We start from the raw sequence: 24,816 nt of genomic DNA on the forward strand, positions 1-24,816 counted from the left end.
TGTTAAGGAGAAAACAGAGAACAAAATGACAAAATCTCTGTCTTTGTGGCGTTTATTGCATTTTAGTGTGAGAGACTGTAAATAAAGTTAAAATGTATAGTGTTTCAAAAGCCAGGAAGGACATTTTTAAATAAAGACCTTGAGAAGAGTGATCAAGCCAGGTGGGTAGCTGACATGCAATGAACAAAGAGGGGTAGGAAATGGAGGCTAGCCACCGTACAGATTTTGGCATTTACCCTAAGTGAGCTAGGAAGTCACTGGGGGATGAGCAAAGGAGAGAGGAGAAAAATGTTCTGACTTAAAAGAGAATTACTCCAGCTGCTATGTTGGGATTATACCACAAGTGCTGTAATCCTAGCAAGAGATAACACCTTGGACCAGAGTGGCTGCAGTGGGGACCATAAAACATGAGTCTGAATATATTTTGAAGACAGAACCTGCAAAATTTGCTAACAGACTAGATAGAACTGTCAAAGAGAGGAAACAATGATTTTAAGGTTTTTGATCCAAACAACTGAAGGATGGAACTGCCATTTACTGAGATGGGGCAGACTGACTGATTAGCAAGTTCTGGGGCGTAATATCACTTGTAGATATAAGTTTAATATAATGCATCAAAATGAGATGTGAAGTAGTCAGTTGAATCTTGAGTTCAAGAAAGAGTTGAGACTAAAAATATCAATTTGTAAAGTTGACAGCGTCCAAATAATATTTAAAACCAGATCACCAGATGAGATTACCTGTGAAATGAGCATAACCTGAGGCACCACAAAATAAGACGCAGAAGACTAAGAGAGACAGTGAGATAGAAGGCAGTCAAGAATCTGTGCGAGGCCAGGCACGGCATCTTACATCTGTAATTCCAGTACTTTGGGAGGCTAAGATGGGTGGATCACTTGAGGTCAGGAGTTCAAGATCAGCCTGGGCAACATGGCGAAACCCTGACTCTACTATAAATACTAAAATTAGCTGGGCGTGGAGGTGTATGCCTGCAGTCCCAGCTACTCGGGAGGCTGAGGGAGAAGAATCGCTTGAACCCAGGAGGCAGAGGTTGTAGTGAGCCGAGATCGTACCACTGCTCTCCCGCCTGGGTGACAGAGCAAGACTCCATCTCGAAAAAAAGAAGAATCTGGGCCGGGCGCGGTGGCTCAAGCCTGTAATCCCAGCACTTTGGGAGGCCGAGGTGGGCGGATCACAAGGTCAGGAGATCGAGACCACAGTGAAACCCCGTCTCTATTAAAAATACAAAAAATTAGCCGGGCGCGGTGGCGGGCGCCTGTAGTCCCAGCTACTCAGGAGGCTGAGGCAGGAGAATGGCGTGAACCCAGGAGGCGGAGCTTGCAGTGAGCCGAGATCGCGCCACTGCACTCCAGCCTGGGCAACAGCGTGAGACTCCGTCTCAAAAAAAAAAAAAAAAAAAAAAAAAAAAAGAAGAATCTGTGTGAATATGGAACCAAGTGAAAATACTCTTTTTTAAGGAACCACAATCAACTATATCCAATGTTGGGGACAGGTCAAATAAGATGAGGATTACTAAATGCACATTTACTTTATAAACTAACATGGTTAATCACCAACCTTTGTTTGGATAAACAAAGGTTCCAATATCGCTCCCCATCCCTCATCTACTGAATTCTGATCTGTTTCTGCTACCATTTATTCCCATCCCTGCACACTATTTAATATGCTTAAAATGTCACTCAAGACTTAGAGCTTCTAACCCACGTCTCATTTATCGTGGTATAGTACTGGACTGAGTAAGTTACAAAACTAAAACTGAGCCCTAGTATCTACAAAACATTAACTTTTCTCAAAATGGAAATGAAACTCACTCTCCAGCCCTTCTTTGGTCTCTTAAGCCACACTGCAAAGCGATTCCCGTTTCTGGTGATGTTTCCAGGGCAAGCTTTTGACTAAATCTGTGTAAACTGACCATAATGGTTCCCTTCTACCAACTGGTCAGTGGAGTAAATGGACAACATTTGCAATCCCAAATTAACCAATTCTATAAGATGAATAAAAAAAATTCCAACTATGAAATGTCAAATATACAAAAAAATTTCATGACATCCAATGTATTAAAGTTATCTTGTCATACTTGCCTTTTTTTGAATAAACGTTTTAAAGTGCTATGAATACTGCTAGAATCTCACTCTATCCACAATCCTCTCCTCCCCTTATTTTTCTCTGCCAGATGCAATGATTTTCCTAATTGCCTGATTAGATTCTCATGGGTGTTTTGGTGTTTTTACTGCGTATCACCAATTTTATATATTTAGGATTTTTACATGAATGATACCATACCATACAAAAGACTACTTTTCAAGCAGTTTTAGATTTACAGGAAAACAGTAAAAAGTACAGGTAGTTCCCATATATTCCCTGCCCCCACACAGGCAAAGCCTCCCACTACATCAACATCCTGTTACCAGAGTGGTACATTTGTTACAACTGATGAGCCTACATGTACTATCACCCACAGTCCATAATTTACATTAGGGTTCATTCTTGGTGTCGCATACTTCTATAGGTTTTAACAAATGTATAATGATATGCATCCATTAGTATCAAAACAGTATTTTCATTGCCCTAAAATCCTCTGTGCTCTCCTTATTCATCTTCATCACTCTCAACCCCTGGCAACTACTGATCTTTTTACTGTCTCTATAGTTTTATCTTTTAAAGAATGTCAGATGGTTGGAAGTATATAGTCTTTCAGTTTGTCTTATTTCTTTTAGCAACATGCATTTAAGATTCTCCACATCGTTTCATGGCTTAATAGCTCATTTCTTCTTAGCATTGACTAATACGCCACTGTCTGGATATACCACAATTTATCCACTTACCTACTGAAGGACATCTTAGTTGCTTCCAAGTTTTGGCAATTATTAATAAAGCTGCTCTGTGTGGACCTAAGTTTTGAACTCATTTGAGTAATTACTAAGGAGTGCTATTGCTGGGTCATATGGCAAGAGTATGTTCAGTTTTATACTGCCTCTCAAAGTGACTGTACCATTTTGCCTTCCCAACCAACAATGAATCAGAGTTCCTGTTGCTCCACATCCTCACTGGCATGTGATGTTGTTAGTGCTCTGGTTTTTTTGTTGTTGTTGGTGGTGGTGGTAAAATATACATAACAATAAAATGTACTATCTTAACTACTTTAAAATTTAGAAATTTAAGAAAAACTGTAGTAAAAAACACATAAGCTTTACTATTTTAACTATTTTAGAGTGAGTTCAATAGCATTAAGAACATTTGTACTGTTGTGCATCATATCTCCCAAAACTATCCTGGTCTTGCAAAAACGAAACACTACATCCATTAAACAACTCCCTATCTCCTTCCCTCTATCCCCTGGCAACCATCATTCCTCTTCCTGTTTCTATGCATTTGCCTATTCTAGGTACCTTGTATAAGTGGAATTATACAGTATTTTTTTGTGTGTGACTGGCTTATTTCACTTGGCATAATGCTTATGATTCACCATGTTGTAATGAGTCAGAATTTCCTGCCTTTTGAAGTCTAAATAATATTCCACTGTATGTACATACACATTTTATGTATCTATTTTATACATTAAATAACCTTTTGCTTCCACCTTTTGAATACTGCAAATGCTGCTACTATAAACTAAAGTGTACAACTATCTTAGTTACTGCTTTCAATTCATCTGGATATATACCCAGAAGTGGAATTGCTGGGTCATATAATAATTCTGTTTTTCACATTTTGGGAACCACCATTCTGTTTTTCATAGTAGCTTCACCATTTTACATTCTCACCAATAATGTACAGGATTCTGAATTCTCCACATCTTCACCAACAGTTATTTTGTTTTTGTTATTTTTATAGCAGTCATCTTAATAGATGGGAGATGGTACAGTTGTTTTGATCTACATTTCCCTAATGATTACTGATGTTGAGGATCTTTTCATGTGCTTATTGGCTATTTTGTTTATCTTCCTTAGAGAAACATCTTTTCAAGCCTTTTGAACATTTTAAAATAGGATTTTTGCTATTGTTGAGTTTTAGGAGTTCTTTATATATTCTGGATACTAATCTTTTATCAGATATATCATTTGCAAATATTTTCTCACATTCTGCAGGTTGTCTTTTCACTCTTGATTGTTTTCTTGGCGGCACATCAACTTTTCAGTTTGATGTTGTTCCATTTGTCTATTTTTGCTTCTATAGTTTTGAAGCATCTTATCCAAGAAATCAGTGCCAAGACCAAAGTTATAAAACTTTCTCCATTTTCTTGCAGTTTACCAGTTTCAGATCTTATGTTTAAGTCTTTTATCCATTTTGAGTTGATTTTTGTATATAGTACAAGGGTCCAATTTCAGTCTTTTGCATGGTGGATATCAAGTTTTCCCGGCACCATTTGTTAAAGGACTATCCTTTCTCCAATGTATAGTCTTGGTGTGTTTGTTGAAGATCATTTGCCTGAATATGCAGTGGTTTATTTCTGGGCTCTCTATTCTGTTCCACTGTTTATGTCTTTATGCCAGTACCATACTGACTTGACTACAGTAGCTCTGTAATATGTCTTTCAGTCTGGAAGCATGAGGTCTCCAGGCCTCTTCTTTCTAAAGATTGTTTTGGATATTCAGAGTCCTTGTGGTACCTTATGAATTTTAAGGCTGCTTTTCTATTTCTGTAAAAAATGCTGCCATGATTTTGATAGGGCTTGCAATGGAATATTTAGACTGCTTTGGGTTATCATGGACATTTTAACAATATTAAGTTTTCCATCAACATTGGATTTTTTTCCATTTGTGTTTATTTCTTTCGGCAATGTTTTGCATACAAGCCTTTATTTGGTTAGGTTTATTCCTGTTTTTTTTTTTTGACACTATTGGAAATGAGATTTTCTTAATTCCCTTTTCAGATTGTCCACTGTTAGTGTATAGAAACACAGCTGTTTTCTATGTTGATTTTGTATCCTGCAACTTTGCTGAATTTATTAGTTCTAACCATTTTTGTGGAATCTTCAGTGTGATTGTGTCATCTGTGAACAGAGATAATTTTACACCTTTGTTATAGATTTGGATGTCTTTCATTTCTTTTTCTTGCCCAACTGCTCTAGCTAGCGTTTTCAGTACTATGTTGAAGAGAAGTGCCAAGGGTGAGCATCCTTGTTTGTTTTGAAAGAGTCTTACTCTGTTGCCCAGGCTGCAGTGCAGTGGCAGTCATTTCAGTCTCAAAATCCTGGGCTCAAGCAATCTTCCCTCCTCAGCCTTCCGAGTAGCTGGGACTCCATGTGCATGCCAGCATGCTTGGATAGTTTTTATTTCTTCTTTGTAGAGACAGGGTCTTGCTATATTGCCCAGGCTGCTCTCGAACTCCTGGGCTCAAGTGATCCTCCCACGTAGGCCTCCTTCCAAAGCACTGGAATTATATGCATGAACCAGCACACACTGCCACTGCCTTATTTCTGATCTTACAGGAAAAGCTTTCAGTTTTTCATCATTGAATATGTTGTTTGCTGTGGGCTTTTCATATATGGCCCTTATTATGTTGAGATAATTTCCTTCTATTCCTAGTTTGAGTGTTTTTACCATGAAAGGGCACTGAATTTTGTCAAAGTTTGGCACTGAACTTTTCCTTCATCAACTGGTATGACGGTGTCATTTTTGTCCTTCAGTCAGTTAATGTGGGGTATCATACTGATTTTCATATGTTGAACCATCCTTGCACCCCAGGCATAAATTCCACTTGGTCATGGTATGTGATCCTTTTAATGTGCTAATGGATTTGGTGCACTAGTATTCTGTTAGGATTTTTGCAACCATTTTCCTCCAGGATACTGGCCTGTAGTTTTTTTTTCTTATAATGTCTTTCTCTGGTTTTAGTATCAGAGTAGGGCTGGCCTTGAGTTTGGAACTCTTCCATTTTTTGAAAGAGTCTGAGCAGGACTGGTACCAATTCTTCTTTAAATGTTTGGTAGAATTCACCAGTGAAGCCAATGATCCTGGGCTTTTGTTTGTTGGGAGATTTTAAAATTACTGTTTCAATCTCCTTACTACTTACAGGTCTAGTCAGATTTACTACTTCATGATTCAGTATTGACAAGTTATGTGTTTTAGGAATTTATCCATTTCATCTAGGTTATCCAAGTTGTTGGCATACAAAGCCATACATATCCTTTTGCAATACTCTTTTCTCTACAAAAACATATGAAAAGTAAAAACATTGTCTTACAGGAGAAAATACCCAAATATAGGTACATAAATAACTGATCTAAGAGTTCAGTAAAGGGAAGATTCATATGAATTGATGTGATTAGTGAAAACTTAACTGAGTTGTGGAGGTTTAAGTTCAACCTGGAAGCATAAATAAGAAATGGCAAGGTAAAGGGGAGACTAGAAGGTGTTTCCAGGAGAGACCCAGCAAAAGCAAATATAGAAAAAGCAGAACTGAATGTTAAACGTGAGGTGGGTTCAATAGCCTGAAGTAGAGAGTCAGAGATGAAGTTAGTTGGATGGGGGAGTTATCAACTAAAAAGGTAAGAATTTGGACAAGTAATTTCACTTTACTAGCATTTATGCAGTAAACACTCAAATACCTGTTAACCCAAATTGAGAGCCTGAAATGCCTAGCTAATTAAGAACTTCTCAGTGCCTCTTAGAGATAATAGGAAGCCATTGAAGGTTTCTGGGTGGAGAAGTGAAAATAGCAATGATGTTCTGGGAAGTTTACCAAAGTAACTGCATTCTAATGGTTCTCATCTGGGGTGAGTTTGCCACACAAGGGATATTTGGCAATTTCTGAAGACTATTCTTGGTTGTCACAACTAGGAGGGTGGGATGTGCTACTGACATCTAGTAAGTAGAGGCCACAGATGATGCTAAACATCCGACAGTGCACAGGACACTCCCCCACCCCCGACAAATTATCTGGCCCAAAATGTCAACAGTGCCAAGGATGAAAATCTTTGCTGTATTCTAACATGAGTTACTCTCATGAGAATTCAAATTAAGTTCAAATATGTTTGAAAAAATGTACACATGAAAAAGGAAACAAACCAAAAGACTAACAGTAGTGAGAATATGAAAGATTATTTTAATTTTTCCAAAAATTGTTTTTAAAATGATCATGCATTACTTCTATCAAGAGAAAGAATTGACCTAAAAATTCTGACCTCATCACTATGCAGTCTATACATGTAACAAAATTGCACTTGTACTCCATAAATTTATATAAGAATACATAAGATAACCTTAAAAATAAAAATTCTAATTTAGTTACTAATTCTAATCAGAGTACACTCCTGTTTTCTTTTAAAAAATTTTTCATTTAATTCCCTCAAATAGTTACTTAAATGCTGACTATATACCAGGCTCTGTGATGAGACTTAAGAATATAGTGGTATACAAAATAGATTAAGTTTCAGGGAGCTTATAGTCTGATGGGAGAAACTAACATTGAGTAAACACACAAATTATCATCAGTGCTCTTAAGGAAACAAGGGGATGGCCTCTGTGAGTAAATGACTTTGAAGCTGAGATTCAAAGGATGAGAAATAACCATGTAAATGAAGGGAAGAGAAAGGAACAGGAGGGGCAGAGAAAGCATTCTCACAGACAGAGCAGCAGAGGAAAACACCACTGATGTGTTAGTGGAATTAAAAGAAGATGAATGAATGACACTACAAGTAACTAAGGGAGACAGTAGAATGAGACGGAGGAGAAGTAGACAAGGACCAAATATGGTATGGCCTTGGAGGTCTCAGTAAGGAGTATGGAAGCTCAATGTGGTGAGAAGCTAATGAAGCAGGAGAGGTGAGAATTCATTTACTTCATTATTATTATTTTTAAAAAACAAGGTAACCACTCTGGAGATGAGACAATAACGATTTGCCTCAGATTATGACAGTGAGTAGAAAGTTAACAGGAAAGTAACAACGGAGGTGGACATTAGCTAAAGTAATGTCATATTTACAACCCTGTCTAAAAGAAACTGCTCTTTCCAGGGGTGCTCCTGAAGAAGCAGTCAAATGATGTTACTTTTCATGTGATACCCCCATACTCCTCACATCACAGAAGACTGGTAGTGGGAGTTGGGAAGAAAGCACCTGACTCGGGAAGAGCCAATCCATAAACAGGCCAGTAGTAAAAACAATCTGCTTCAGCTTGGGCACAGCTTATTAGCTCAGTCAGATTATCTATCTTAGTAATTTAACATAGAATTACATGAAGACTAAGACAGTCAGTAGCTAGGGAAAATAAAACTTAGTAGCTGACTTAGCAGCTGGCAGAGCAGAACTCTGAAGATCCATCAACACCTACCATCAAAACAATCCTACTGACATGTCTTGGATAATATGAGAACTGGTCCCTGAACTTTCCTAACATCCCATCCTACTTGACCTAGTCTGAATAAGGATGTGTTCCTTGCATTCTTAAAAGCCTAATTCAAAACAAGTCCCCACTAAGATAGGATTTTAATTCTACAGATGCAGAAATGGAGGCTGAAAAAAATTATTATTAAATTTTCCTAATGGCAAATAGCTAAAGAGATACAATCCTAGGTGTTCCCATGTTAAAAACTAAGCTTTTGCATAAATCTCAAGGAGATATCAGACACAAAACATTTAGGCTTTTCTTTCTCTTCAAAATTAAGGTATAGTACTCACTGTAAATTTGAGTTTAGGAAAGAAACATAAGGAATCTAGCTCATACTGACTGAATATACCCATAGTGTCAGCTTAAGGCTGACTGAGAGATCTTAGAGATTTGGACCTGTTAGAATGTAAACTTCATGAGAATAAGAACTCAGCCTGTGTTATGCAGAACCTCCAATAGAAGCTCCAATACAGATGCTGAATAAACATTTGCTTAACAAATGAATTCAATACAAGGAAGGGTAGAAGGGAAAGTCAGTGAAAAAGAGCTGCTTAGAGTTCAACTGTGACCCCCAAACAGTGGAAAGTTTCACAACTTCCACTCATCTCTTACGTTTTCTATTGTCATTTTAAATATTAACATAACATCTTTATTGAGATATAATTCACATACCATATAGTTCACCCATTTAAAGTATACAATTCAGTTATTTTAGTACATTCACAAAGTTGTGCATTAACCACCATCATCTAACTCCAGATGACTTTCAACATCACAAAAATCAGCCCCACACCCACAAGCAATCATTCCCCCTTTTCCCTCTGTCCCAACCCCTGGCAACCACTAATTTATTTTCTGTCTCTATGGACTTCACTATCCTGGACATTTCATATTGTGATACTGTTAAATATTTGGTCTTCATCCCATTTCCAGATATACAACTTCTAAAATCCTTAAAATCTATGCAGTGATGAGCGTCTTTTGAAGGCTAATGAGATGACTGGTTCCTGGGGGGCCCTAGATAGTTTCAGAATGAGGTGTGATCACTGGAAAGACCAAGACATGACTAGAAAATTGGCACTTTCAGCGCCACCCTCCAACCTCTGGGGAGGGAAAAGGGGCTGAAGGTTAAGCTGATCACCAATTGTTAATGATTTAATCAATCATGCCCAATGAAGTTTCCATAAAAACTCAAAATAATTGGGTTCTGAGAACTTGTGGATAGCTCAACACACGCTGGTGCCTAGACAGCATGAAAACTCAGTGCCCCTTCCCGCATACCACATCTGGCTGTTCATCTGTATCCTTTGTAATATCGTTTATTTAAAAAAAAAATCAGTAAACATAAGGAAAGTGTTTCCCTGAGTTCTGTGAGCCATTCTAGCAAGCTAATTGAACCCAAGGAGCAGGTAGTGTGAACTCTATGTTATAGCCAGTCAGTCAGAGGCACAAGCCTTAACCTGTGCTTGTGATTCCATCTGAAGTGGGGGACACTCCCATGGGACTGAGCTCTCTACCTGAAATCTGATATTATCTCCAGGTAGACAGTGTCAGAATTAAATTGAATCAGTGGATACCTAGCAGGTGCCCGTTGCAAAACTGACTACTTAGTTGGTGTGTGGGGAAAAACCCCATATATCTGGTGTTAGAAGTGTTGTGTTGAGTGACTGTGTGAAAGGACAGTGTAGGAAAAAGAGTTTTTTATTTTACTTATTTACTTATTTACTATACCCTCTCAAATATAATTGGAATTATAGAATGTGATCTTTTGTGACTACCTTCTTTCAGGCAGTATAATGTTTTCAAGGTTCATCCATACCATTGCATGTGTCAGTACAATAGTTCCCCCCTTATCTGCACAGGATGTGTTCCAAGACCCCGGTAGATGCCTGAAGCTGCAGATAGTACTGAACTCTACATGTAGTATGTTTTTTCCTATGCCTACATATATATGATAAAACTTACTTTATCAATTAGGCACAGTAAGAGATTAATAACTACTAATAAAATGAAACAATTACAACAATATACCGTAAAAAAATTGTGAATGTGGGATCTCTTTCTCTCTAAATACTAATATCTTATTGTATCGTATTCACCTAGTTTCTGATCACAGTTGACTGCAGGTAACTGAAACTGCAGCTAAGGGTGAACTATTATACTTCATTTTATAGTGGAACAATACTCCATTGTATGTATATACCATACTTAGTTTATGCATTCATCAGTTAACGGGTATTTGGGTTGTTTCCTTCTTTTATTTATTTATTTATTTTTAATTATTATTATTTTTTTAGATGGAGTTTTGCTTTTGTTGCCCAGGCTGGAGTGCAATGGCCTGATCTCAGCTCACCACAACCTCTACCTCCCGGGTTCAAGCGATTCTCCTGCCTCAGCCACCCAGGTAGCTGGGATTACAGGCATGCGCCACCACGCCTGGCTAATTTTGTATTTTTAGTAGAGATGGGGCTTCTCCATGTTGGTCATGCTGGTCTCCCAACTCCTGACCTCAGTGAGCCGGACCGCCTTGGCCTCCCAAAGTACTGGGATTACAGGTGTGAACCACCGCGCCCAGCCAGGTTGTTTCCTCCTTTTAGCTGTTATGGATAATGCTGCTATGGACACTCATTTACAAGTTTTTGTGCAGACATATGTTTTCAATTCTCCTGGATTTATATCTAATTAGAACTGCTGGGTCACATGTTAACTGTTTAACTTTTTGAGGAATTGCCAAACTGCATTCCAAAGCAGCCGTACCGTTTTACATTCCCATCAGGCGTGTATGAGGGTTCCACTTTCTCCACATCCTCACCAACACCTGTTATTCTCTATCTTTTTATATACTGCCATGCTAGTGGGTGTGAAGTGGTATCTCATTATGCTTTAGAGCTGTGTTTCCCTAATGACTGAGATGGATCCTATTTTTTATTTGTTTATTGGTCTTAATTAAGCTTTTCATCACTGAGTATCCCTTATGTGAAATGCTTGGGAACACAGGTGTTTCAGATTTTGGATTTTTGTGGATTTTAGAATGTCTGCATAATACTTAGAGATTGAGCATCCCTAATCCAAAATCTGGTATGCTCCAATAAGCATTTCCTTTAAGCATCACGTAGGTGTTTAAAGTTTCAGATTTTGGAGCATTGTGGATTTCAGATTTTTGGATTTGGACGTTGAACCTGTACTGTCATTGTTTTAAAGCTGGAGAATAAAAAGGAAATTGGGAAAAATTATTCATGACATTAAGAGAAAAAATGTGAACAAATTTAAGGTGTTTGATAACAGCTGATCAACAATGAACCCAATTCTATAGATATATCTGTAAAAAAATGAACATCTCCACATAATATTCAAAAGTGAAATAAGGAACCAAACCTACCCTAAATAGGTAGGATGACAGGTGTGTGCCACCACACCCAGCTAAATTTTTTATTTTTTGTAGAGACAAGGTCTCACTATACTGGCTGGGATGGTCTCAAACTCCCAGCCTCAAGGAACCAAACCCTCTGCACCACTTTAAAGAGAGATGGAAAATATTTGGGTTTCATACCTACTAAAGAACCAGGAGTGATGTAACAATTATTTGAAAACCTTAAGGTATTATCTTGCTTGTTTTTCTGAACCAGTAACAGCTTAAAGTGGCTAAAAAGTCAGTGAAAAGACAGAATAGGTGGCGAACAGGACAGGGCCATTTAATACAACCAAGCAGAGACCACTTAATTTGATCTTTCAGGATAAAACTACTCAACTGAATACATTTATGTAACACCTACCTCAAGGGTCCAGAAAGACATACTTCAAAAAACATAAAGAGTAGATATGTGCAAACTAAAGTTTTCATTAAAGAACAGGACATTGAGATAGACTGTATGATTCACCTTCTAATATTAGACAATTCCATACTGAACTAGTAAAAAACACACTATCTTAGGATTCCGACTTTTGTTAGTAAAAAAATTCATAAAATTCCAAGTTTGTCAAAATACATCATTAATTAAAACATAATTTACATTAAGTTTAAAGTAAATAAAAATTTAGGGAAAAAATGACAGGTGACCAAATTTTGTCCAAATAGTGAATAGACAACAATAGAAAATAAGTCAGCATTTAAAAATTTCTATCTATCTGAGATGAGATCTCATTCTTGTCACCCAGGTGAGAGTGCAGTGGCATGGTCACAGTTCGTTGCAGCCTCCACTTCCTGGGCTCAAGCAATCCTCCTGCCTCAGCGTCGTAAATAGGCACGACTACAGGTGTGTGCCACCATGCCCAGCTAAATTTTTTATTTTTATTTTTTGTAGAGACAACGTCTCATTATATTGCCTAGGATGGTCTCAAACTCCCGGCCTCAAGCAATCTTCCTGCCTCAGCCTCCTAAAGCAATGGAATTACAGGCATGAGACACTGCCTGGCAAAGTTTAGCATCTTTAATAATCAACTTAATCTTGCATTACCAACAAATATCTATGACCTTAAATCATTTTCATTCTGGGTGCTAAGTAGTGTGAATTATAGTTATTTTCTGATTATATTTACAATCTTTTGAGAAAACAGTTACAAAATCTACATAAAGCATTTAGTAACCCACTTACAACATAGGATTAAAGAAATGAAGTCATAAACTAGTACATACGTGACAATTTGGCTGAAGTATGTGGGAGAAAGCAGGCTTTCAGGTGACTGTTAAATAAGTGGAATAGGAAGCCTTCCCCAATTTGTGTGATGTGGTTTGGATTATGGCACATAGAGGTACAAGAGGAATTTTGTAAGAAAAATGTTATTCTGATATGGAACACAGGGGTTTACTTGGATGCAATGTGTGACTACGTAAGTTGGCAGAAATAGTAAGAGGTTCCATTTATTCTGCATGTACTTTATGCTAGGCACTGTTAAGCATTTCAAAGGCTTAGAGAGAATTAAGTTAGCCTCCGTAATTATTAAGTGGAGAAACCGGAGTTCAAACCCAGACCTAAGTGACTCCACAGTCCATGTTCCTTTAACCCCTACACTATAAGGCCTTGTAAGAGCCTGCATTAATTAAAAGTGACACTCATGTGCAAAAGAAGCAATGATAAACCAAGAAAGTGGTACTCGAAGTATGGTCCATGGGCCCCTATGTGGGTTCTGAGACCTTTACATAGAGTAGACAGGGTCAAAACTATTTTTCTAATGATACTACTAATACTTAAAAAAAAAAAAATTGTATTAACATCTGAATTGATGCCAGAGGTAAGACTGCTGGTGCTTCAGAATGAATTAAGGCAATGACATCAAGACGCAACAGTAGTCACTGTATTTCACAGCTAAAATTTTTTTAAAAGTCAGCTCACTTAAGAATGTCCTTGAGGAAACAGTAAAAAATGATTACTTTTATTAAACATTGGCCTTTTCTAATTGGTGAAAAAAATGGAGATTACATATAAGCCACTTCTGCAGCATACCAACTTCTACTGAAGGAAGACTGTCTCAAGGAAAAAGTACTTGTGCAACTGAGTTGTGAACTGACCTAGCCACTTTTTTCATGGAACACTATTTTTACTTGAAAAAACGACTGACAGACAAATCATGGTTATTCAGACTTAATGGCTGGAAGATGTTTTCACAAAAATGAGCAAAGTGAGTCTAGGGCTTCAAGGATAACCATTTACAGCATTTATTGCTAATGATAAAATTTCAGCTTCCTCTGAACTTGTCCCAGAGGCATGGTAAAAAAAGAAAAAAAAAATTGAGCCTCCAAGGGAAAGTTAGAATTTTAGAAAACTTGTATCCACTACTGTGAACCTGACAGATTCTCAATACTTAAGATTTTTCTGAATTGTGTGGTTAACAATCATGAATTTTTTTATTGAATAAGAATATGTTAGCATTTGGAAGATCTGCATAACTCATGACATAATGTTTTCCAAATAATCCAGTGCATGGTGTTACAAAAAGCATCAGTAAAAGATGGGTAAAAGTTACATCTGAAATGCAAGACAGACCAATAGATTTTAATGTAACAGTGTAAGAAAACTTCACTCATATGGCTTCAGGTTCTACATTGCAACTAATCTTTAAGAAATTACCTCTTGGGGAATTATGGTGCAGTATCACTTAATCTCCATAATTATCCTGAAAAGCCTATGAAAACACACATACCTTCCTTCTTCAACTGCCTGTCTGTGTGAAGGTGGATATTCTTCACACACTTAGACCAAAACATGTATCACAATAGACTGACTGCAGAAATAGATGAGAATTCAGTTGTCTTAAGTCAAACATTAAGACCTGAAAAAAAGGTTCAACATGGCCATTCTTCTCACTATGTATTTTTGGTTTTGAAAAATGTCCTTATTTTATAGGTGCCAATATAAAGATAGCTCTCATATTAACTATAGAAAAAGGAAGAACTCCAACGCTGTCTTTTATCAAACCTAAATGAAAAACACAGAAAACAGTGTTTTCTAGTGCTTGAAAGTCCACAAGTGACACACAATTTCCAAAGAACCCTCTGAGAAAAAAAGAAAACATTTACTGAATACCTATTATACCCCATGGACTATGCTCAGTGCTTTCACATAAAACCTTTTCATCGAATTTGAGACCAGTACTAAGGCTGAAAGTCAAATGGAGTAAATATGGTACATACAAAAAGAACAGACTCTTGACACACCTGAATTAAAATCATTCCCTTGAATGTTATCTTATTAAATCAAAAGCACAAGAGTTTCTTCTTTAAAATTTCTTCTTTAAAATAAATTCAATATTTATAAGATTGAGAGAAATGTGAATACAGTTAAAAGCATATACAGTGGGTGCTTAAAAGGTTCCCTTCAGTCATACTTCTTTCTTCTGTTCCAAAACTAAAACAGCGAGTAAGTACCAAAATCAGCGATCAAGGTTAAATTTGATGACATGCTTTTGTTTCATTCATCACTACAGGCCTCAAATAGATGAATGCTGCTCCAGAAAACATTAAAAAATATCTTAAGGACCCACAACCACTATCAGGTATTAGAAATCAATGTTTAAAAACTACCTATGCATTTTTTTTTTCTAAAATAGCTTCATTCTTTAAAATCTAAATCACTCCTACAATTCTTCCCAATCTTGTATATTCATTTGACATACTTAGTGACTATGAAATATAAGGGCATCTTGGTATCTCCAAGAAAACTATCAATGAAGCAATTCTCAAACTGGCTACCTTGTAAACCAGCAAAGTTGGCAGGAAGCACCAAAACAATCATTTAATTCCTAACTATATTTCTATCAGATATTTCATACTGTCACATGCTTGGACTATTATGTGAAAAATTAGACAGGAGTTATTTTAAGTATAGTAAATATGTTCCAAGATTTGTGGTGAGAGAGATCAGTCTCTAAAAGTTAACAAGACTTAATACCTTAACAATGCTTTTCACTCTGTACACTTTAACAAATCACCAAGGCTCTTTCAAAACAACAAAAGAGCTGATCAATTTATTAAACTCTTGCCAATCAAGTACCTTTTTTAAAAAAGTTCAAGCTGACTTCATATTTTGTGTTTGTGTGGATAATCACAAGTTTCTAATTATGTAGCATTTTAATATTCTTTTATATTTAGGGTAAGTTGTTTTCTTAAAGTTGTGTTTTTAAAAGATCTAGTTATATTTTATGCTCTATTTGAACCCAGACACTCAGAACTTTCATAAAAAGTATGCAGGTTTATTAGGAAATCTACCAGAAAATTCCCCTCTACTTTAAAAAACATAAACTATATGAGCTTAATTTACTTTATCCTGACAAATTTTTTATTTCAAGTTTGGTCACTATCCATTTCCTGTGTTGCACTGCATACCCTCTTTTCTATGGTTACTATTCTCAAACTAAGACTGGGGATCTTCAACCACACTGTAAGAAGCAGCCATGCCATGGTGGATATCATCTGATAGTTCCTGAAAATTATTTTAAATGGGTACTCAACCCCATATGCCTTCTTTGATGCTTTTTGTCTTTCAAGAAACTTAACATGACCACATTTTAGAGGAGCCATAATGGTAGGAACAAATATCAGATTGAAATCTATGAACTTTCAACTCCAACACTCAGAAATTAAAACTTTAAAAGGATCACTAATGTGGTGTGTCTTAACTGCCCTTCAATGAGCAACTACATGTCTCTGTATTAAAAACTTTTTCTATTTTGTTCAATGTAACAAGTTATACAAGCAGAGAGAAAAAAGAGCCACTGAAAATAAGGGAGTAAGAGAATCAATTATACTGAATCCTATTAAATCCCTTCCCTCCCCCCAAACAGAAAAGCTGAAGGTGATAAAACGCTCAGAGAATTGCCAGGCATCTTCCTAACATTACCTATTAATCTTCACAACACTCATGAAGCAGATGTCAAGTACCTCTAGTTTTACAGATGAAAGAACCATAAGACTAAGCGATTTCCCCCAAGGTCATACACAAAGTTAGAGATCAAATTAAACTAAACTCTAGGACTTTGTACTCTTCATCATTTCTAATCAAATAAACTGTTAGATCAAAATATGCTACAATTACCTCTCCCTAAATGCTATACTCCGTACATGGGCTGTTCCAGTAAGGTAGCCACTAGCCACATGTGGCTATCAAGCACTTGAAATGCAGCTAGTCCAACTGGAGGTATGCCATAACTGTAAAATACAAACTGGATTTTGAACGTATGAAAGGAATAATATGAAACCTCTCAATTATTTTACACAAATTAGATGTTGCAATGGTGTTCTGGATGTACTGGATTAAGTTAAATTCACTGGATGGCACTGGCCCATAATTCTTTCCAAAGACTTCTCATGAAATAGATGCCATCACAAGATCCCAGTCAAAAAGCAGTTATTTTCTTAGAATTTGCTGTATTCTACATACATTATGTAATGCAATGTAGTAACCATATCTAAAGGGTGATAAGTGTTTAGAGAGATGCAGCATACATGTAAGTAACAAATACACAAAATAGACCACCGTAGTGTTCTCTAAACATAAAAAAGAATGTTTCTATCTCATTACAAGTATATGAAATTTTCAGTAAGCCACAGTGTGGACAAAGTATGACTTTCCATTAGAGTCATATGTTATTTCCTTAGGTGGAAAAGTGAAAATATTCCTACCCCTAATGTATGCAAAAGGATATTAAAGTCACCAGAGGACAACCATAAGGCACTATGAATTTCTAAACAAACAAACAAACAAACAAACACCCTCGTTAATGTCAATGTATACTTGTTTTTTTAAAGTCACACATCACAATCTTCTTCTAATACAGCCTCAGCACTTAATCTGATTTTGACTAAAGTGCTAAAAGATATGAGGTAGGAGGAAACATCAATTTAAAAAATAAGGATAACTTCAGAAAGTCTGACAATTCCACCAAAGGTTGAACGTCAGTTTCCATATGATCTAGCAATTCTATTCCTAGGCATATAGCCAAGAGAAATAAAACATACGTCCACACAAACATGTTCTTAGCAGTATTATGTAAAATAGCTAAAAAAGTGGAAACAATGAAAATGTTCATTAACTGATGAACGGATAAATAAAATGTGGTATATCCATGAGCTGGAGGATCATTAGGTCATAAGGAGAAATGAAACACTGATACATTCTTGTTACAACATGGATAAACCTTGAAAACATTACACTATGTGAAAGAAGTCAGTTACAAAAGAGCACAAATTGTACAATTCCATTTATATGGAATGTCCAGGATAGGCAAATCTAAGAAGACAAAAAACTGGTTGCCTGGGGCTGGGGTAGTTGGGAATTGGAGAGTGACTGTTAATGAGTACAGGTTTCTTTTTGGCGTGGTGAAAATGTTCTAAGATTGATTGTGGTGATGGCTGCAAAACTGCGAATACACTAAAAGCCACTTTAAGTGGGTGAATTGTATGCCATGTGAATTACATTTCAATGAAGCTGCTAGAAAAATGAAGCCAGAAATGTAGAGGAAAAAAGGGTTACAGGGATCTGTCAAGCACCTAATTGCTCTTTTTCTGGATTCTGTAATTTTGTGGTACTTATCAGTTTTTAAGTTTTATCATTTGTGATTTTTTTCTCATTCTAAGTATTCATATTAGTAAAAAACATTTTCACCACCACAAGTAAATTTACTGAAAAATCATTGTTATTTAAGAAGCTCATTTTTATAGCATGTGAATTATCTCAATAAAGATGTGACATCTTTGTATTAAAAAAGGGATCACAACGGTAATACGTTAACCTTAAAAGAACCACAGAATTAACAGCCCTGGACACTTAGTACTCCCTCAAATTATGAAACCCACTAAAACGCATAAACTACTTTAAAGATAATATTAACAGCTTTGTAAAAAGCCCAAAAAATATTTCAGTCAAGCAAACGCTCAAGTTCAGAAATGTCATGGGAAGTTGAAGATTTCATTACGAAAACATACCGAGGAACAACATAAAAAATACTGCTTGACCACTTTCCCTAAAAGCTAAACTCGTGATTAAGATGCAGAAGGGAAGTATTAAAATAAATCTATTTATCTAAACTATTAAAGCTGAAGGGAAGAAGTCTTCTATCAAAAATCTCAGTGGGGTGTGGGGTGTGTGGGTATGCGTGTGTGAATGCATGTATTTAAACCATACGCCCCATGTAGACAATCTGGGGAGCAGCTGTATCTAAGACAATGATTTTTTTTTTTCTTTTTTAAATAATCAAACGTGATGGTGCCATTCCCTAGCCCACCCCATCCCCCACTACCACCACCAGCAGGTGGAGGGAAAGGATACTGTAGACTAGAGGATGACAGCTTTGTATAACCCTTTGGACTTTATATGTAAGAATGCAGCTGGTGGTCTCCTCTCAGGAGGGGGTAAAGAGATTTGTGGACAAGCTGAAATAAGGGGTATCCTTTGCCTGGAAGAGGGCACACCGTGAGCCACATCTTGAATCAGCTATATCCAGAGTAAAACACAGGCCGCTGGAAGGCACTGTTAGCATCACCAGGATGGCCTCTCACGCCGGGGGTGTTTTTTTCAACGGAGAAGTTGTCCTGTAGTTTGGATATTGGGGGGAGGCAGGGGTAAAGCGGGAGTCGGGAAGACCAGAAAAAATGCCTTTAAGTGGAGACGCCTCAGGCCTCGCTGAGGAAGTTCAGAGCCCCACTCGGTCGCCACACGCTCACCCTCCCACCCCCACCGCCCTCCTTCCCGCAGCGCCAGACGTCGGTGCCCGAGCGAGAGCCGGAATCTCCGCCGCTGCCAGGGAGGGCCGCGGCCCGGGCCGGGCAGCGCCGACCGCACACGCACGCCTCCTCCGCACGCGCCGCGCCCGGCCTCCCCGCCGCGCGGCCCGACCCCTCGCACCCGCGCCGGGCCGGCTCTGCCGGGCAGGCCTAGGCCGCGCCGGCCGTACCCGGGCACCTCGCTCCCCGGCGGAGGCGGAGCAGGCCCGACATAAACTTCCCGGCGCGCTAGCAGAGGCGTCACGGACGGGCCGGCCCCCAGCGCCATTCCCCGAGGCCCGGAGGCGGCTCCCGCCCCTACTCCCCACACTCGGGGTCCCGGCGGAGACCGGCCCCAGGCCCACGGCCCCCACCCCTCCGGCGTCGTCCAGCAGTTTACCTCCAAGTCGCGGCCTTTGTTCTTGAAATTCTTGAGCCGTTGGTTGTCCAGTTTCTCGTTGTCCGCCATGGCCGGGCCGGTGACTCCTTCCCCCGCCCGGGCCCCGCGGGATCCGCCCCAACCACCGCGCCGCACCGACACTCCCAGGAACCGGGTCGCCGCCTGAGCTGCTGTGCTCGCCGCGCCGCCGCTTCCTTCCTCCTCTCACCTGCCTCCGCCGCGGCCTTCTCCTCTCCCCGCCCGCCCCCCCGCCCTAACCCCAGCGCGACTGCAGCTCCGGCAAAGACAACTGTGGGGCCGGGCGGCGGCAACGGCGGCGGAATGTGCTGCCGGCTGAGAGGGGGAGGCAGCCTCGATCTGAGGGCCCCGGAGCTGCGGCCACGCCCATCGCCTCCAGCCCAGCTCGCCCATTGGCCAACCAGGCTCCGGTGCGTTCGACCAATGGGAAGGGGCGATGGAGAGCCGGGGCGGAAAGAGCGAACGGAAAGGGGAAGCGAACGACGCTGGGAGGAGCCGGCTCGGGGCCGGGAGGGGTGCGGCTGGGGTAGGCAGGGAAGGACCACGTGCCTTCGGAGAGATGGGGAGGAAGCGACAGAGAAGTACACTTCAGGGGAAACCAGCAAGGGGAAGGAGAGGCCGGGGAACGCAGCAGGGCGAGTTGTTTTGCATCACTCGTCCGGGAAGCCCTAGATGCAGGGGTCCAGGGTCGAGACAGCGTTAAAGTAACGTTCTTCTCTCCCCGGGCGCGCCCTGTCTTCCTGGGCATTCCTTGCGCTCTCTGTTCGCTTTGCAGAGAGATCTGAGCTTCGCTCTTTCCCAGGTCGGACGCTCGCAGCTCCGTTCCCGGGCTGGGGCTCCCTGCCGTCCAGGGTCGAGTCTGGGGGCCAGGACCTGCAGGGATGACGTGAGTTGAGGAGGCTCAGCGGAAAGCGACAGGAACGCTGGGTGGAAAAGGAAAGGGCCCAGTAGACGTATCTGATTTATCTTCTGTGACTAAGCGCCCGCAACAGGTAGGAATTTAGGCAGAGCTGGTGATCCTTGGACAATAGCACTTCCTAGGTAATTCGTCTTAGAAAGTTAAAGAAGCTGCTTGACCACAAAGTATGAACTTCTGGAGGGCGGAGCCCGTGGCAGCTGACTGGGAATATTGTCTGTTGAGAAAGGAAATGAATTCCAGGGATACCAGGGACAACATTACCAGAGGCAGAAATGACACGAGATACAAAAGAACGTATTCAAAAATTTCACAAAACAGAAATGGAAAATTATCTTAAAATATATTGAAATATCAACGAATAACATCTCAAATGTCCAGGGATATGTAAAGCAGCAACTCTGGTCGGAAGCAAGGAATCGAGGCGTTGGGTGTGTTTAAACTTGGCTAGGCAGGGAGAAGAGACCCTGATACAAACTCCTTCAGAATCGTTGACTCCCGGTCCTTTCTAGTGTATTTTTTGAGCAGAACAACGTGCAGAGATAAATGTTTAAAATGCATATGTTTCTTAGGGAAACACTTTTAAAGCCAACAGAGGGGAATTTTTTTTTTAAGTTAAAATGGAAGAAGTCAGTGGGTTTAACAGATGTGAACAACTGAGTTTCCTTTGGGGGAGAGGTAATGAAAAGAGCCGGAGTACTTTAGGAATCACTTTGGAGAGGATATTGTAGTGGGGGAAAGGAAAGTAAAAGCTTAGGAAGCAGAGTAGTACCTTTAAAGTCGTCAATACTTTATAGACCATCAACTGGGCTATGGACAACAGAAGCTGTGCCTGGGAATAACTCACACTGAAGGTTAACTTGAATATAAATTTAGAACAGATCTTAAATACAAATGATGATGTTCATTATAAAATGTTATTCCTCAAAGAGTCATTTAATTGAAGTAACATTGTATTTGCATACCAGAGCACTGATGTTTTTCAAAATGTGTTTAGGATAAGAAAATTCACTTGAAAAGCTGGAGTATGTGTGTATTTTGTGCCATCATGGATTTTATCATAAGCAGTGTTCAAGAAAACAAATTACCAGCGAATTCCCACCCTATGAATAAAAGTTACCTTGTCAACGTATCAATAGATGAACATTTTGTTACTTCTTGGAATACATGTCATGGTAGCTTTCATGATGAAGTTTATAGAAGTGTCCGTTACATGTCTTCGTGTCTCCAGCTACAACTGAGTGTCTCTGATGATTAAACAACAACCCGAGTTTTCTCTCTGCAGAAGACTCCTAAAAAAGGGTTGCAATTAGTTACCAACTCAGAAAGATGCAATACAAATAGGAAATAACCGCAATTTATGATTTTATTTGTTTATCTAAAATCTGTCTTCCTCCCTAGACAGTAAGCTCTCTGAAGTTAAGAAGCATAGTTGTTTTGTTCACTACTGTATACCCAGCACCTAATAGTACTTGGCACATAAGTACTCAGGAACTATTTGTCAAATGCAAGAACGTATGCCCCGAAAGTAGGAGTCAGGAAAACCAGAAAAAATGCCTTTAAGTATTACAGAAATGCCACAGGCCTCCACTTAAATTGAAAAACAAGCTAACACCTCTTGATAAAAATGTGGATTGAGATCAATAAGCAGCTTCTCCACTCCTTCTGGAATCTCCACCTGGTTCAGCCTGCCTGCCTCCGCCATGTCCATCAGGGTGACCCAGAAGTCCTATAAGGTGTCCACCTTTGGCCCAGGCTTTCAGCAGCCACCTCTATATGAGTGGGTCCAGTGTCTGCACCAGCTCCTCAAACTTCTCTCCCTCGTGGGGAGCAGAAGCTTCTGGGGTGGCCTGGGCAGAGGCTATGGTGGGGCCAGCAGCATGGGAGGTATCACCACCATCACGGTCAACCAGAGCCTGCTGAGCCCCCTTAACCCTGAGGTGGACTCCAACATCCAGGCTGTCCACACCCAGGAGGAGGAGCAGATCAAGACCCTCAAGTTTGCCTCCTTCATAGACATAGTACGGTTCCTGGAGCAGCAGAACAAGATGCTGGAGACCAAGTGGAGCCTTCTGCAGCAGCAGAAGATGGCTGGAAGCAGCGTGGACAACATGTTCGGGAACTGTATCAACAACCTTCGGCAGCAGCTGGAGCCAGGAGAAGTTGAAGCTGGAAGCGGAGCTTGGCAACATGCAGGGGCTGGTGTAGGACTTCAGGAACAAGTATGAGGATGAGATCCATAAGTGTACAGAGATGGAGAATGAATTTGTCCTCATCAAGAAGGATGTAGATGAAACTTACATGAACAAGGTAGAGCTGGAGTCTCATCTGGAACGGCCGACTGTATGAAGTGGCGATCCAGGAGCTGCAGTCCCAAATCTCCAACATGTCTGTGGTGCTATCCGTGAACAATAGCTGCTCCCTGGACATGGACAGCATCGTTGTTGAGGTCAAGACGCAGCACGAGGAGGTTGCCAACCGCAGTTGGGCTGAGGCTGAGAGCACGTACCAGATCAAGTATTTGGAGCTACAGATGCTGGCTAGGAGGCACGGGGATGACCTGCGGCATACAAAGACTGAGATCTCCAAGATGAACCAGAATGTCAGCCAGCTCCGGGCTGAGATTGAGGGCCTCAAAGGCCAGAGGGCTTCCCTGGAGGCCGCTGTCACAGATGCTGAGCAGCGTGGGGAGCTGGCCATTAAGGATGTCAATGCTAAACTGTCCGAGCTGGAGGCCACACTGCAGCGCATGAGTACCAGGAGCTGAGGAACGTCAACTTGGCCCTGGACATGGAGATCGCCACCTACAGAAAGCTGCTGGAGGGCTAGGAGAGCTGGCTGGAGTCTGGGATGCAGAACATAGGTATCCATACGAAGACAACCAGCGGCTATGCAGGTGGTCTGAACTTGGCCTATGTGGGCCTCACAAGCCCTGGCTTTAGCTATGGCCTGGGCTCCTGCTTTGGCTCTAGCACAGGCTCCAGCTCCTTCAGCTGCACCAGCTCCACCAGGGCCGTGGTTGTGAGGAAGATAGAGACCTGCAATGGGAAGCTGGTGTCCAAGTCCTCTGACTTCCTGCCCAAGTGAACAACTGTGGCAGCCCCTCCTAGTCTGTTCCTCCTGTGGCTGCCACAGACTCCGGGAGGGAGGCTGCTGTGTGGGGGAGCACAGAGAACAGGAGACCCCCCTGAGGCTCAGCCCACCTGCAGGGGAGTTTACTGCCTGGTGATCCAACACACACACACACACACACACACACACACACACACACACACACACACACACAAAATTGTAGATTGAGTTGTTATTGCTTCTAGTTTACTGAGTTCCTTCTATTAATATAAATTCTTGATTTGGTATCATGCTCATTCTGGGGTGAAAAGTTTAGGGAATAAATCAGACATACATTTCAGGGAAAAAACCCCTGCGTATTTAAAAGTAGTTGTGACACACTTTGTTAAACAATTATCCTTAATTATAATTCTTAGGTAGTCTATTGGCTTACATTTATTACTTGAAATTGTCACTACTCGTTTGCCAAGTTTATATGTTTAGTGTCTGTACTTCCGGTTCTTCCCAGATAGAAGATACATAATTTATCAAATGGGCAAAGAAGTCCTTCAGGGAGTTGGTAATAGCTCTACATGCTGATTGGTAATTGAATTAGCAAGATATAGTAGATCTAACTGATTAGGAGGTTTCAATTTTATTTGCTGGACTAAGGAAATAAAATGCAGAATTATTAATAACCATTTCAATATTATCTTAATTTGGGATGTGATAAATTATCACAAACTGAGTGGCTTAAACAACAAATACTTCTCACAGTTAGGGAGGACGTGAAGTCCATTATTAAGGCAGATCTGGTATGTGGTGAGAATTCACTTCCCGGTTTGGAGATGGCTATCTACTTATTGTATCCTTGTATGTTGGATAG

At 40.1% G+C, this 24,816-nt stretch overlaps 1 protein-coding gene and 2 pseudogenes across 2 annotated transcripts in view; 2 read left to right on the top strand and 1 right to left on the bottom strand.

The window, feature by feature from the left end:
• Positions 1-20,154, bottom strand: part of LOC105488527 (karyopherin subunit alpha 4) — a 67,287-nt gene extending 47,133 nt beyond the window's left edge. The window contains exon 1 of one of the 2 annotated variants that reach the window (XM_071091187.1): positions 19,946-20,154. In XM_071091187.1, the coding sequence (XP_070947288.1) occupies positions 19,946-20,014 (69 nt within the window). In that variant the 5' untranslated portion in view covers positions 20,015-20,154. Of the gene's footprint in view, positions 1-19,254; positions 19,408-19,945 lie in introns of those variants that run through there. The other variant, XM_011752703.3, reaches the window with a different exon arrangement.
• Positions 20,155-20,481: 327 nt separating this feature from the next.
• Positions 20,482-23,195, top strand: LOC105488526 (keratin, type II cytoskeletal 8 pseudogene; annotated as a pseudogene).
• On the top strand, positions 23,110-23,966 carry LOC139361329 (keratin, type II cytoskeletal 8 pseudogene; annotated as a pseudogene).
• The last annotated feature ends 850 nt before the right edge of the window (positions 23,967-24,816 follow it).

The sequence above is a fragment of the Macaca nemestrina genome, chromosome 2, assembly GCF_043159975.1.
Source record: "Macaca nemestrina isolate mMacNem1 chromosome 2, mMacNem.hap1, whole genome shotgun sequence".
Lineage (NCBI taxonomy): Eukaryota > Metazoa > Chordata > Mammalia > Primates > Cercopithecidae > Macaca > Macaca nemestrina.